A 14,766-nucleotide genomic window follows, 5' to 3' on the forward strand; every position below is an offset into this window, starting at 1 on the left:
CTCTCAATAATGGATAGAACGACCAGACAGAAGATCAGTAAGAAAATAGAGAACTTAACACAATAAATCAACTAGATCTAACAGATACATACAGAACACTCTACCCAAAAACAATATGCTTATTCTTCTCAAGTGCACATGGGACATTTTCCAGGATAGACCATATATGAGGCCACAAACTTACTCTTAATAGGTTTAAAAAGACAGATACACAAAGTTTCTTCTCTGACCACAACAGGATGAAATTAGAAATAAATAACAAATGTGAAACTGGATTCTCTTCATTGTTTTTTTTTTTTTTAACTTTTATTTGCAGTACACATGCGGGATCTAGTTCCCTGGCCAGGGATCGAACCCAGGCCCCCTGCATTGGGAGCACGGAGTCTTACCCACTGCGCCACCAGCGAAGTCCCTCTTCATTGTTTTTTTTTTTTTTTAACATCTTTATTGGGGTATAATTGCTTTACAATGGTGTGTTAGTTTCTGCTTTATAACAAAGTGAATCAGTCATACATAAACATATGTTCCCATATGTCTTCCCTCTTGCGCCTCCCTCCCTCCCTCTTCATTGTTTTTTAACTGCATTTTATTCATATTGAGACAGGAGAGGAGCCACATCTGATGGTTGGCCCAAATCATACTGCAAGGGCATTACTTAATGCTCAAAAAAATTTTTTTTCTTATAAGAGATTACACAGTATTATGAGACAGAATTCAAAAAACGAATTGACACTGACACATAACCAACCAATTTATGTTTATTTATCTTTCAATAAACACTTGAAAAGGGAAAAAAGTAAAACTGGAAAATTCACAGACTTGTGGAAACTAAACAGCACACTCTTACACAACCAATGGATCAAAGAAGAAATCATAAATGGAATTAGAAAACACTTAAAGATAAATGAAAACATAAACACAACCTACCAAAACTTATGGGGCACAACAAAAGCAGTGCTAAGTGGGAAATTTAAATGCTTACATTAACGGGGGGGGGCAAAGATCTCAAATAAAAAACCTAACTTTACAACTTTAGGAACTGGAAAAAGAAGGATAAACCCAAAACTAGCAGAAGGATGGAAATAATAAATATTAGAGCAGAGCTAAACAAAATAGAGAAGAGAGGAAAAGAGAGAAAATCAATGAAACCAAAAGTTTGTTCTTTGAAAGATCAACAAAATCAACAAAACTTTCCCTAGATGGACTAAGAAAAACAGAAGACTGAAATTACCAAAGTTCGAAAGGAAAGTGGGGACATCTCTACCAATTCCACAGAAACAAAAACGTTTATGAGAGTACTACGAACAACTGTACACCAACAAACTAGACAGCCTAGATAAAATGGGCAAATTTCTAGAACTTACCAAGATTGAATCAAGAAGAAATAGAAAGCCTGAACAGACTAATAACAAAATAAGGAGACTGAATCAGTAATCAAAGACCTCCCCACAAAGAAAAGCCCAGAACCAGATGGATTCCCAGGTGAATCCCACCAAACATTTAAAGAAGCGCTAATACCAGTCCTTCTTAAACTCTTCCAAAAAAATAGAAAAAAAAGGAACTCTTCCAGAATCACTATATGAGGCCAGTATCACTCTGATATCAAAGCCGGACACTATAAGAAAAGAAAACTAAAGACCAATTTCCCTTATGAACACTGATGCAAAAATTCTCAACAAAATACTAACAAACAGAATTCAGCAAAATACTAAAAGAATTATACACCATGACCAAGTGAGATTTATTCCTGGAATGCAAGGATGATTCAACATAAAACTTGATCAACGTAGTACACTATATTAACACAGTGAAGGGAAAAGCCCATGTGATCATTTCAATTGATGCAGAAAAAGCATTTAGCAAAATTCAACATCCTTTTATGATAAAGACACTCAACAAACTAGGAATAGAAGGAAACTACTTCAACATTATAAAAGCCATATATAGAAAACCCACAGTGGACATCATACTCAACTGTGAAAGAATGACGGCTTTTCCTCTAAGATTAAGAAGAAGCTAAGGATGCCCACTTGGCTTCTTCTATTCAACATGGTGCTGGAAATCCCAGCCAGAGCAATTATGCAAGAAAAAGAAATAGAAGGCATCCAAATTGGGAAGAAAGAAGTAAAATTATCTGTTTGCTGATGATATGATCTTATATGTAGAAAACCCAAAAAGATTCCACAAAAAAAAAAACCCTGTTAGAATGAATAAATGAATTTGGCAAAGTAGCAGGGTACAAAATCAACACACAAAAATCAGTTGCATTTCTATACATTATCAGTTAACAATCTGAAAGGGAAATTATGAAAACAATTCCATTGACAATAGCATCAAAAAGAACAAAATACTTGGGAATTAACTTAAGCAAGGAGGTGAAAGACTTGTACAATGAAAACTACAAAACATTGCTGAAAGAAATTAAAGAAGACGTAAATAAATGAAAACACATCCCATGTTCATGGATTGGAAGACTTAATGTTGTTAAGATAAAAATACTACCTAAAGTGATCTATAGAGTCAATGCAATTCCTATCGAAATTCCAATGACATTTTTTGCAGAAATAGAAAAACCCATCCTAAAATTCGTGTGGAATCTCATGGGACCTCCAATAACCAATACAATCTTGAAAACGAAGAACAACATTAAAAGACTCACACTTCCTGGTTTCAAACTCACTGTAAAGCCACAGTAACTAAAAGAGAGTGATCCTGGGGACCTCCCTGGTGGTGCAGTGGTTAAGAATCCGCCTGCCAATGCAGGCAACACGGGTTCGAGCCCTGGTCTGGGAAGATCCCACATGCCGCGGAGCAACTAAGCCCGTGTGCCACAACTACTGAGCCTGTGCTCTAGGGCCCGCGAGCCACAACTACTGAGCCCACGTGCCACAACTACTGAAGCCCGTGCACCTACAGCCCGTGCTCCACAACAAAAGAAGCCACTGCAATGGGAAGCCCACGCACCGCAGCAAAGAGTAGCCCCCACTCGCTGTAACTAGAGAAAGCCTGTGCACAGCAACGAAGACCCTATGCAGCCAAAAATAAATAAATAAATAAATAGATTTTCAAAAAGAGAGTGATCCTGGCATAAAGTCAAACACATAGACCAATGGAATAAAATAGAGTCCAGAAATAAACCCTCACATATATAGTCAAATGATTTTTGACTTGGGGGTCAAGACCATTCAATGGAGAAAGGACAGTCTTTTCAACAAATGGTGTTGGAAAAACTGGATATCTACATGCAAAAGAATTAAGTTGGGGCTTCCCTGGTGGCGCAGTGGTTGAGAGTCCACCTGCCGATGCAGGGGACGCGGGTTCGTGCCCCGGTCCGGGAAGATCACACATGCTGCGGAGCGGCTGGGCCCATGAGCCATGGCCGCTGATCCTGCGCGTCCGGAGCCTGTGCTCTGCAGCGGGAGAGGCCACAGCAGTGAGAGGCCCGCATACCACCAAAAAAAAAAAAAAAAAAAAAAGAATTAAGTTGGTCCCTTACGTAACAGCATATACAAAATTAACTCAAAATGATCAAAGACCTCAATGTCAGACCTAAAACCATTAAACTCTTAGGAGAAAATGTGTGACAAAGTCTTCACAACCATGGCTGTGGCAATGATTTCTTGAATATGACCCAAAAAGCACAGGCAACAAAAGAAAAAATGGACAAATTGGACTTCATGAAAATTTAAAAGTTTTGTGCTCTAAAGACACCATCACCAGAGTAAAAAGGCAACCCACAGAATGAGAGAAAATATTTGCAAATCATGTATCTGATAAGGATTAACATCCAGGATACACAGACAACAAAAACTCAACAACTACAAAAAAATCAATTTGAAAATGGGCAAAAGGCTTGAATAGACATGTCTTCAAAGAAGATATACAAATGGCCAATAAGCACATGAAAAGTGCTCAACATCATTAATCACTTGGGAAATGCAAATCAAAATTGCAATGAGATACCACCTCACATCCATTAGGATAGCTACTATTAAAAAAACAAACAAACCAAAAACAGGAATAAAAACCAAGTGTTGAAAAGGATGTGGAGAAATTGGAAACCCTTGTGCACTGTTGGTGAGAATGTAAGACGGTACATCTGCGGCAGATAACAGTATTGCAGTTCCTCAGAAATTAAAAATAGATTATCATATGATTTAGCAATTTCACTTCTGGGTATATACCCCAAAGAACTGAAAGCAGGGTCTCGAAGAGATACTCGTGCACCATGTTCATAACAGCATTTTTCACGAGAGCTAAAACATAGAAGCACCCCAAGTATCTACTGACAGATGAATGGACAAGCATAATGTGATATATACATAAATGGAATACTATTCAGCCTTCAAAAGAAAGGATTTTTCTTTTAAATTTTTCTTCGCTCTTAAGATACGTTAAACTTTATTAATATCTCTTATATTAACAGTAAACCTAAGAGTCCAGAGAAACGTGCCGCTAGTTCGGGAGCCACGGGCAAGACTCTCTTCTCTCTGGGTCTTAGTCTCCTTGTCTGTAAGATGAGGGGGACCCAGCCTGCAGCGCCTTTATATGCTTCTGGCTCTGCATCAGTTCTCCCCACTCCCCAGCAATCCCAGACATTTCCATGGGGCTGCGATTTACAAAGCTATTCGAAGGTACCACCCTACATGAGCCACATCTTTTCCTGGAGTCACATGGGGCTGACCTCCTGCTGTCCACACACAGAGCTAAGACAGGAAGGATGCATTGAGAACCAGTAGGATGGAAGGTTTCCCACAGGTCCATCCAGTGCCCCATTCCTGGTCATCCTCAATGAAGCCAGCCTGGCTGATGGCACAAGAGGGACAGTCCTGGGGAGCCCAGCTGCCTTGTCGGTCACCATCAAGGGGAGCAGGTGGAGGCAGACGTGGGTGGGGGCTGAGCCCTGGGCCTCCTGTGACCCACACAGCCCTCCAGTTGGCAAGGCTGGAAACACAAGCTTATGTCTTCTTAACCACGCTGTACACTGGCTCCTGCGTCTGGGGCTTCTGGGAGGGAATTCCGTCCGTCTTAGAATCCTGGCTTCGGGAATCAAATACCACTGAGGTGTAGTGAAGGTTTTCACTGGGGAGCCCCTGCAGAGACAGAGACCAGAGGCTCAGGAGAGGCAGGGGAAGCAGGAACCCCCAGCTTAGGGCCTTAGAGAGGTTCCACTGGGGGACAGTGGCTCCACCCTCCCCCACTGTCCTGGCCTCTCTCTCTTGCAAGGGCTGGTCTCCAAGATCCTGTCCACCCAACTGCTCCACCCGACCTGGTCAAGACACAGCACAAAGTCCCAGGCCTCAGAGCCGGAGGATTCCCTGGGGTCTACTTTGAGGTCATTAGTCACCAAGTTAGAAAAACAAGGATGTTGTTAGTCTCGGGGCCACGTGTCTGATGCTTAAATCTCCCCCTCATCTTCTCTAACACCGATCCCTCAGGCTCTGCCTAAACTGTTCCACTAATGGGTGGCTTACGACCCTGGGCCGGGTGGGGTTGGGAGGCAACCTCTTCCATTATTCTACTTTACAATGGCTGTGGGCTGACCTACAGGGGGTCACTGATAAAAATCTGAAAAGCAGAGTTCATCCCAAAGAGATCATAGGACCAAAGCAGTGAGAAATCGCAGTCTTTGACATTGGGTGTATGGTACACGGTCCGTGCCTGATAAATGCTGTACTTTATTGAATATTGATTATCCCCGGCCATTTCAATAGCTCCTTCATCTCCCACCCCACCCCCTCACCCCCAGCTACAAGGACAACAACCTTTGGCAAAATCTACACTTGCCCCGTGTTCTACATGTCCTTGTCCTAGAGAAACAGCGTTGATCCCCTCACTCCCCTCTCTGCTTGCTGCCACCCCCCTAGGTGATGCCTCTATCATAGCCCGGGGTCCCTGTGACGGGAGCTGGGCCCTTGCACTCACCAAGTTGCTGTACTCCACCTCCTCCTGTGTGGGTCGCACGGGCTGTTCCAGAAGGGGCCACATCGGCAGCTCTAGATTCTCATAGCAGGGTTCGCTCAGCTCAGCAGCCTAGGGTGGGCAGGAGGTGTGAGGGCTTGGTGGGTGTCCACAGAGCCCCTGCATGGTCCAGCCCAGAGGGCCTTCTGTCCCTCCTTCTCTGCAATCATCTCCCCTTTCCCTCTCTGCTCTGAGCGTCCCAGTCTTCCCACTCGGCCTCCCCCTTCCCACGCGCTGGTCCTCTCAGGGGAGAATTTGAATGGTCAGGTCAACAGCTGGGCTGGGAGAACCCTCCCTCACTCCACTTTCCCCTGGGGTGGGAAGAGACTGGCTAGAGTTCATGATGACCCCGTGACCAGATCTCCCAGGCGTCGTTCTTCCCATTCGGGGTGAGCACCTCGCTCCACCCATGTGTGATCCACACAGACCTCCACTGGCTGATGGGACAGTTCAGGCCCCCAACATCCTCTGCGCTCCCCGCAGCTACCCAGACACTCCTCCTGCAGTAGCCTTTCTTACCTGACTGGGGTTCTGGGGAGGCTCTGGATTCTCAAAAGCTAAAGAGACAAGAGAAGAGAAAGGAGGTCGAACCCCAGCGCAAGGCAGCGATGGGGATCCCTACGGTCCAACCGGAGGAAGGCCTTTCCCTAGAGACTTCAGCCCTGGGGACCTATTGCTTCAGGCCGGTAGCATGGTAGGAACTCAAGGGTTTGTTGAATGGGTGAATTAGTCAATGAGGACATGAATGAATAAACAAATGAGCAGGAAGGATCCAGCTTGGGGAGAAGGGCCAAACAAAGGTAGTTCTCCAAACAGTCACGCATAAAAATGTTCCCCAGGGACTTCCCCTGCAGTCCCCTGGTTAGGACTCCACGCTTCCAATGCAGGTGGCATGGGTTCGATCCCCGGTTAGGGAACTAAGATCCCGCATGCTGCGTAGCATGGCCAAAAACAAACAAAAAAAGTTCCCAGGTAGGAGAGACAAGAAAGGAAGGACACTCATTTAAAAGGAAGTGTCTGTATGATGAAAAAGTTCTAGAAGTCTCTTTTGCAACAATGTAAATATACATAACACTGCTGAACTGTAAACTTAGAAATGGTTAAGATGGCAAATTTTACGGTAGGGGGCTTCCCTGGTGGTGCAGTGGTTAAGAATCCACCTGCCAATGCAGGGGACTGTGTTCGAGCCCTGGTCGGGGAAGATCCCACATGCCACGGAGCAACTAAGCCCGTGCACCACAACTACTGAGCCTGCGCACTAGAGCCCGTGAGCCACAACTAATGAAGCCTGCACCCGTAGAGCCCGTGCTCCGCAGCAAGAGAAGCCACCGCAGTGAGAAGCCGGCGCACCGCAAAGAAGAGTAGCCCCGGTTCACCGCAACGAGAGAAAGCCCGCACACAGCAACAAACACCCAACTCAGCCAAAAAAAAAAAAAAATTTATGGTACGTATTTTTTTACCGCAATTAAAAAAAATGCAGATCTGCAGGCCCCACTGCTGATGTACTAAATTATCAACGTTGAGGATGAAGTCCAGCTATCTGTGTTTTAACAAAGCCCTAAATTTGTTTAAATAAAATAATAAAATAAAAGGCAGTGTCCTTGGGCTTCCCTGGTGGCGCAGAGGTTGAGAGTCCGCCTGCCGATGTAGGGGACGCGGGTTCGTGCCCCGGTCCTGGAAGATCCCACATGCCGCGGAGCGGCTGGGCCCGTGAGCCATGGCCGCTGAGCCTGCGCGTCCGGAGCCTGTGCTCCGCAACGGAAAAAGGCAGTGTTCTTGTGGAGACCTAGAGCCACATCAAACTCTACAAAGTCACAAGGGTCATCTGCTCTGACCCCTGGCCTGGGCGTCCGTCCCTCCCAGACACGAGGCCCTGTCAGCTCTGAGGGATCGCAGCTCAGGCCACACAACCTTTTGTTTCTGGCTCCTGCAGCGTGGCTCTGCAGGTGTCCTGCCTCCGAGCAAAACCCTGTGCACCCCTGGCCCTTTAAACCTGGAGCCCCAGGAGCCGATGGGGACAGGTGATGCACACACAGCCAGAATGCCCTATAGGTCTAGGTGCACCGCCAGGCAACTCCAGAGCCCAGTCCACTGAACACTGCGGGGAGACACTGTCCAGCCTCAGGGAGGGAGCCCCAAAGTCAAAGGTGCCATACCCAGCTTCAGGAGACACAAGGGCACGTATGACAGAAGTGTTTGCTAAGCCCCATCAATTGACTCAGCAGAACATGCAACCAGGGGCTCTGAGATATAAACACATTTTGTTCCAAATGCTGCAGGCGGGTGCCCCACTACCCTCCGTCCCTTCAGCTGAGATGGGTGATTTGATGATAAGGAGGAAGGGGGCTGGTGAGGAAGGGATGGGAGTCCATTCCGGGGGAGGGAAGTTGGCATTGAAAGAGTTGGGTGGCAGCCAGCTGGACGGGAAGCACCCTGAAGGTGGAGCCAGTCTACCCTGGTCATGACAGTGTCCCCAAGAGCCCGGTACAGGCCCTTGTGCACAATAGTTGCTCAGGACAGCTTTGCTGTGTGAGTGAATGAATGAATGAACAAGAGTGGGCTGAGGGGAAAAACCATGAGTGGGCGGTAGGGCAGGCATCAGGCTGAGGCGGGAGGGGCAAGGACACTGGGTAGACAACCCCAGATGCAGCCAGGAGACAGGAGCTGAGACGCAAAGCAGGGGAGGGACAGTCAGGCTACTTGAACAGAAAACCTTTCTCCTGTTAAACAAAGATCACGTAACAAGGCGTGATCCACCCGCACAAGTCAACTCTGAGTCAGGGATTTTCGGAAGAACATTGTTAGCAGGGAAAATCATACAATATGTTAAGGTTTAAAAGTGGAATTACAGTATGATGCAAACATTTTAAGAAGTCAGATGTGCAAAAGGGACTGCAAGGACGTGACTCAAATGCCCGTGGTTGGTTTTCTCTAGGTGGTGCGAGCTTCCATTTTTATTTATTAGGGTGAATTTATTTCCTTCTTTGTGCTTTACTTACTTTTCCAGTTTTCTACAGTGATCACACATCCCTTTTTTAAGCAGGGGGGTGGGGCGGTGCTTTTTAGGTGAAAGGGCACCGTGGAGATGGCTGGGACCCACAGATCTGAGGCAATCCAGGCTGGGAAAATCCCCATGTGGTAAGCAGTATGGGTTGAAGTTTAGGGGGAGGGTTCCCAAAAATGATATGCGAGCAGCAGATGGGGAAGAGGAAGTGGTTTTCTTTCCATCCGCTGATTTCTCTCCTAAAGGCCTGAGCTGTGCTGGGGGGAGAGGCTGAACCCCACGGGGATGCTGGAGGTGAGAGAGTAATGCAGGGTCCCCTCCACCCGGCCCCCAGAAAGTACCAACTCCCAGTTAGCACTGCAGCTATGGAGCAGAGCAAGCTTGAAAGGCTCAGCATTGGTAACTACGCACGAACATCCCCCCAGAACCCTGTGCGCATGGAGTCAATAACTCTCAACACAGTAAGCAAACTTAAGGCTCACATTCCGTCTCAGGCAGAAACTGGCTGTCCTCCAGGTGACAGCTGGGCCTCCAGCCAGCAACAAGACCACAGCTTCACTGGTTCCTCTGTTCTTCTGTTTATTTAAATTTGCTCAGCTGTTTATTGAGCACCTACTTACTGAGCACTGGACAGGATGCTGGGTGCCCCCTACGTTCTCTCTTTTAATCTGAGCTCAGAGAAGAGTGACTGGACCACAAGATGCCTGGAGCTTCCTGGGGTGCCCAACGTGACGATATTAAATAATACATTCATTCAACAAATACTGTACTTTCTCGAGTCAGGGTTCCTGATCTTAAGGAGTCGCACGGGCTGGTGGGCAGGCAGGCATGGAAGCAGGTGTGACAATCTGGTGTGAAAAGGGCTATCGTGGTGGAAGAACCGAGGTCCACCCGGAAAGGGCCCCTAAGCTGCTCTTGGGGGGCCAAGAAAAGTCCCAGAGGAAAGGAAATCTGAGAGCAGTGCTTAGGGCCCAGCAGGAGTGAGCCACAGAGAGGCAGGGGGGCACCCCAGGCGCCCAGAGCAAACGCAGAAGAAGTTGGGAAACAGCTGCCTTCCAGAGTGTAAGGATGGGCAGGTTGCAGAGGGCCTTCAGTGTCCTGTGGGGACCTGGACTTTGGAGAGTGTGGGAGGTCACAGAAGGGTTTAGACAGAAGAGGGACCCTGCTTCACAAGCACGCACCCCAGGCCCCGCTGTGGGAAACGCCTCTTTTCGGGGAGCCGTCTCCCACAGCCTGGATCTGCCAGGGCACCGCCTCTGGGATCTGCCCTCTAGGGTCACCTGGGATATATGGTCTCAGGGGATGCATCTGAGGACCATTCTGGGAACCAGGACACAGAGCCTCAGAGACCAGAGGCTGTGGGTGGGTCCTGCCTACCCCGGGGCGGCAGGTGTAAGGAACTCACTCACATTTGATCCGTCTCTGAACCATTCTCCAGGCCAGCAGTGAGATGCCCCCCAACAGAAGCAGCAGAAGTGCCAACAAGGCCGGCAGCACTTGCAGCCTGAGGGGAGAGAGGGTGAGGTGGGCATCACGCCTTCCCGCTCTTGTTCAATAGATAGATAAGGTCCCATTGAAAAAATGTAGATGGTATAAGGTCTCCTTTCTACACATCCCCCATCTACCTAAATCCCCCCCCCCCACACACACACGGTATACCTAAGAACCTTCCAGAGGCCCTTTATTCAGATACAAGAAAATACGAATGTACATTATTTTTATATATGTCCTTTTTTCACACAAAAGAGGCAGGGTATAAACACTAGTTTTTTTACTTAACAATGCATCTTGGAGAGCTTTCCATGTCAGTACATGAAGAAGTCCTTCAGGGTGTTTGATTTGTTTTGTTTTGTTTTTTTTACAGCTGCATAGTATTCCATTGCATGGACAGACCATAAATTATTTAACTCTTCCCTCTCTATGGGCATTTCTCCCAGTCTATTGCAATTACAAACATGGCTGCAAAAACTCACCTTGTAACTATACCATTTCACACTTGGCCAAGCAGCAGCTGAGTTCCTGGGACGCTGACATAACTTGGGGTTTCTGGTCCCTCACTTGCTCGGGCCCCTTCTTTAATGCCTAGTTTGCATCCGTAACGTTCTAGTCTTTTTCTTAAAGATGCACTTCCCTGCCCCCTGTAAATTGCATAGGCTTCAGCCATACAAAACCCAGCTCTGTCCCCCAGGCGTGCATCTGCAGAGCCAGCTTCTGGAAGTGGCATCTTTGGGGGCTGAATTTCACCTTGCCTGTTATTAGGATTGTCACTTGGGTTGTCAGAAAGCCAGTGGAGGGGCCTTGGGGGTGTCATGTAATAAAGAACCTGACTGGCCTTTGCCCCTGGCTCCTGGAAGGAAGACTCTAAATCCTTGGGATTTTCCTAGTAATAGGAGTACGTTTGTTATTCACGAGCCCCTTAGATCTGCCTGAGTTCTTGCTGAGAGATGGCATGACCCAGGATGGAAGCTGGTCACCACGTAATCAGAGATGTGGGGCTCGGAGCCAGCCTGACCTTCAGGGAAGTGAAGGGGGCCTGGGGATTGAGGTCAGTCATGTGGAAAATGATTCAATCAGTCAGGCCTGTGTCATGAAACCCAAACAAAAACGATGAACACTAAGGCTCGGAGGAACTTCCTGGCTGGTGAACACATCAGTGTCCTGGGAGGGTGATGCCCCCTGACTCCACTGGGAAAGGGCACGGAAACTCGGCATTCAGGATCCTCCCAGACCTCGCCCTGGGTGTCTCTCCATTGGCTGGTCCTGACATTTATCCTTTATGATAAAACTGTAAGTACAGCACTTCCCATGGGGACTCCCAAATTTGTATCCAATTGATCAGAAATGTGATGACCTGGGGAATCCCCAAAGTGCTCCGGCATTTCTGAGGTCAGGCCGTCTTATGGCATTGAGCCTAAGGAGTGTCATGGGACGCTGGGGTCTGTGCTAATTCCAGGTGGTCAGTGCCGGAATCACCTTGCAGGGCACCAGGTGGTGTCAGAATAGAGAGTCTGTGAACCCCAGAAATGGTTTCTGACAGTATGTATTTTCTGGGGAGAGATTCTATAAATGTTGTCAGATTCTCCTGGGGTTTTTGGCCCCCCCCCCTGAAAAAAAAGGATCGAGAATCACGAATTTAGAAGAAAGAATCTAAGACTTTGGAATCTCACAAACTTGGCTTGGGAGCCTAGCCTGCCTCTGTGGCTGCAGGACCCAGCCAATCACTTAACCTCTCAGAGCCTTGGTTTACTGGTCTGTACAATGAGGGTAATAATGGTAAAGGTTGTGAGTAACAAATGAGAACATTCAGGTAAGGCATTTAGTACGTGCCTGGTAGGATATCATCAGCTCTCATTAAATCTACTTTCCGGGCTTTCCTCGTGGCGCAGTGGTTGAGAGTCCGCCTGCCGACGCAGGGAACACGGGTTCGTGCCCCGGTCCGGGAAGATCCCACATGCCACGGAGTGGCTGGGCCCGTGAGCCACGGCCGCAGAGCCTGCGCGTCCAGAGCCTGTGCTCCGCAACGGGAGAGGCCACAACAGTGAGAGGCCCGCGTACCGCAAAAAAAAAAAAAAAAAAATTTACTTTCCCTCCAGCCACCCCCCAGCTTCTGCCCGGCCTGAGCCCTCTCTCAGAGCCCAAGGCAGGTTCACCCTGACCCCTACAACCCAAGCTAGGAGATGCAGACCGGCTCCCAGCGTGGACGCAAAGAGAGCCAGAGGTCCCCAGCCAAAGGGATGGGGCTCCCGGCCCCAAATGGACAAGAGGAAGCCCACCTCCAAGACATGGGGACTCAGGTGCCTTACCCCCACCCCTGCATGGCTTCCTCCTCGTTGCTGGCGCTGTAGGTGGGACTCGCCATGGCCAGGGCGGTGAATGACATTGTTGAAATACTGATTGTGATTGTCGAGGTCTTGGCCACAGCAGTAGGGTGGGTTGGCACTGATGCTGGTGCAGAAACACAAATTAGACCCAGGGAATGCTCTCTGACTCTCCCACCACTCGCCAATACCTTCTTTGTTTGATTTCACACGAAATGCTCACTCAGGAAGAGGGCAGGATGGAGGACCCTGCAGCCAAAGTCTCGCCAGGACCCTCCCGGGGCTGAGTGAGCATTTCCTAACAGGACACAGGTCCCCAACAGCCCCGATTCCATCCTGCTGATGAGGTCAGGGTCCTCTGGAGGGCCCACAGTCACTCCCACTCCCAGGCTCGTTCTCCCCCCACCCCAAGTCACAGCCACACGCTGCCTGCCAGAGACGGCTGTTTGGACTGCAGATCTTGTTAGCACCCCCACTGCACTGGGCACCCGGCCACCACCCCCTCTCCACTCAGCTCCCCATCTTCTGTGGGGCTGCCCCCAGCACGCCCTCCTCTCTCCTTTGCACACTCACTCTCTCAGCCTCCCCTTTCCCTGACAGGCACCTTCCCATCGCTCAAGACTGAGGAGAGGGGCCAGCGCCCTGACTCTCTCCCTCTCTCTCTTTCTCTCTCTCTCTCTCTCTCTCTCTCACACACACACACACACACACACACACACACACACACACACACAGTTTTGTCTCTGATCAGATTTCTGCCTTGGCTAATCCGACCTGACACTCTTCAGGTAACCCTGTTGCTGGTACAGGGGGAAGGGGTGTGCACGGCTCACCTGGGAACACAGACACCACAACCTGGACGGTGGGATCACGTGAAAATGGGACCGTGATCCCACACTCGTACTTTCCTGCTTGGTCCTCTCTGAGGCTCTCCAAGGTCACTGTGAAGGTGAGGTTTGCAGGATGGTCCCTGATGGACACGTGGCCCCGCACCACTTCTCTCTCTGGCTCTTTGGTCTCCACAGTCTTCCACGGTAACAGACATGGGGCTTTGCACCAGTATTTGCTATTGTCTTTGTATTGCTCCGTGTACCGACACTCCACGCTCAGGGATCCCCCCACGACGCCTGTCACTCTGCTGGGGCCCCACAGGGACAAACAGCCTGGAAAACACAACCGAGTCTGGCTGTTCACTAGGTGGGCTTGGGTCAGGGGCTTGCTGGGGTCACCCCCAGTGTTCCCCCATCTCATGCCAGCCACCTCCCATCAGCCAGAGAGTCCTCCCCGTCCACGCTGTCACCCCTAAGATTTGATCACAGCAGCTCCTTCCTCCAGATCCCAATCTCCTTTCCTCTGCCCTTCCCACCCCTCACCAACCAGACACCTCCCACTTCCGAACTTATCTGGACAATAAGAGCTCGCCTGCAAGCACCCTGCTCTTCCTGAGGGACAGCATCTCGCCCTGAGGCCTGAGCAGCTCGGTAACCTGAGGAAGCGCTCACAGCAATCTGTTCCCGCCGAGGGAATATATACCAAGGCCAAGAAAGGGCTGCTAAATATTTCACAAAAGAAGACTGGATACACTTGGTAAACTTTGTGGATTAAAAAAAACACCGGGCTTCCCTGGTGGCGCAGTGGCTGAGAGTCCGCCAGCCGATGGGGGGGACGCGGGTTCGTGCCCCGGTCCGGGAAGATCCCACGTGCCGCGGAGCGGCTGGGCCCGTGAGCCATGGCCGCTGAGCCTGCGCGTCCGGAGCCTGTGGCCCGCAGCGGGAGAGGCCGCAACAGTGAGAGGCCCGCGTACCACAAAAAAAAACAACAAAAAACAATCCTTCACACACACAGAAAGTTTACTGATGAAAGCCTTCATTTCATCCTGGGTCTTACTTCCGTTTGCGCAGCTCCTGTAGACTTAATTTTCAAGGGAAGCTAGTGTTCGTTTGTTCTTTTTTTTGGCACCTCATGGTTTGTTTCTAAGATTTT

General features: G+C 48.9%; 1 protein-coding gene across 1 annotated transcript; it reads right to left on the minus strand.

Annotated features, from left to right (window-relative positions):
• Nucleotides 1–4,689: 4,689 nt before the first annotated feature.
• Nucleotides 4,690–14,034, minus strand: LOC132511720 (CMRF35-like molecule 8). Its single transcript, XM_060135245.1, has 6 exons — nucleotides 13,617–14,034; nucleotides 12,769–12,910; nucleotides 10,375–10,469; nucleotides 6,481–6,518; nucleotides 5,926–6,033; nucleotides 4,690–5,093 (listed from the first exon to the last, which is right to left on the minus strand). The coding sequence occupies exons 1-6, from the start codon at nucleotides 14,032–14,034 to the stop codon at nucleotides 4,959–4,961; spliced, it is 936 nt and encodes a 311-aa protein (XP_059991228.1). The 3' UTR covers nucleotides 4,690–4,958.
• Nucleotides 14,035–14,766: the final 732 nt, after the last annotated feature.

The sequence above is a fragment of the Lagenorhynchus albirostris genome, chromosome 20, assembly GCF_949774975.1.
Source record: "Lagenorhynchus albirostris chromosome 20, mLagAlb1.1, whole genome shotgun sequence".
Taxonomy (NCBI): Eukaryota; Metazoa; Chordata; class Mammalia; order Artiodactyla; family Delphinidae; genus Lagenorhynchus; species Lagenorhynchus albirostris.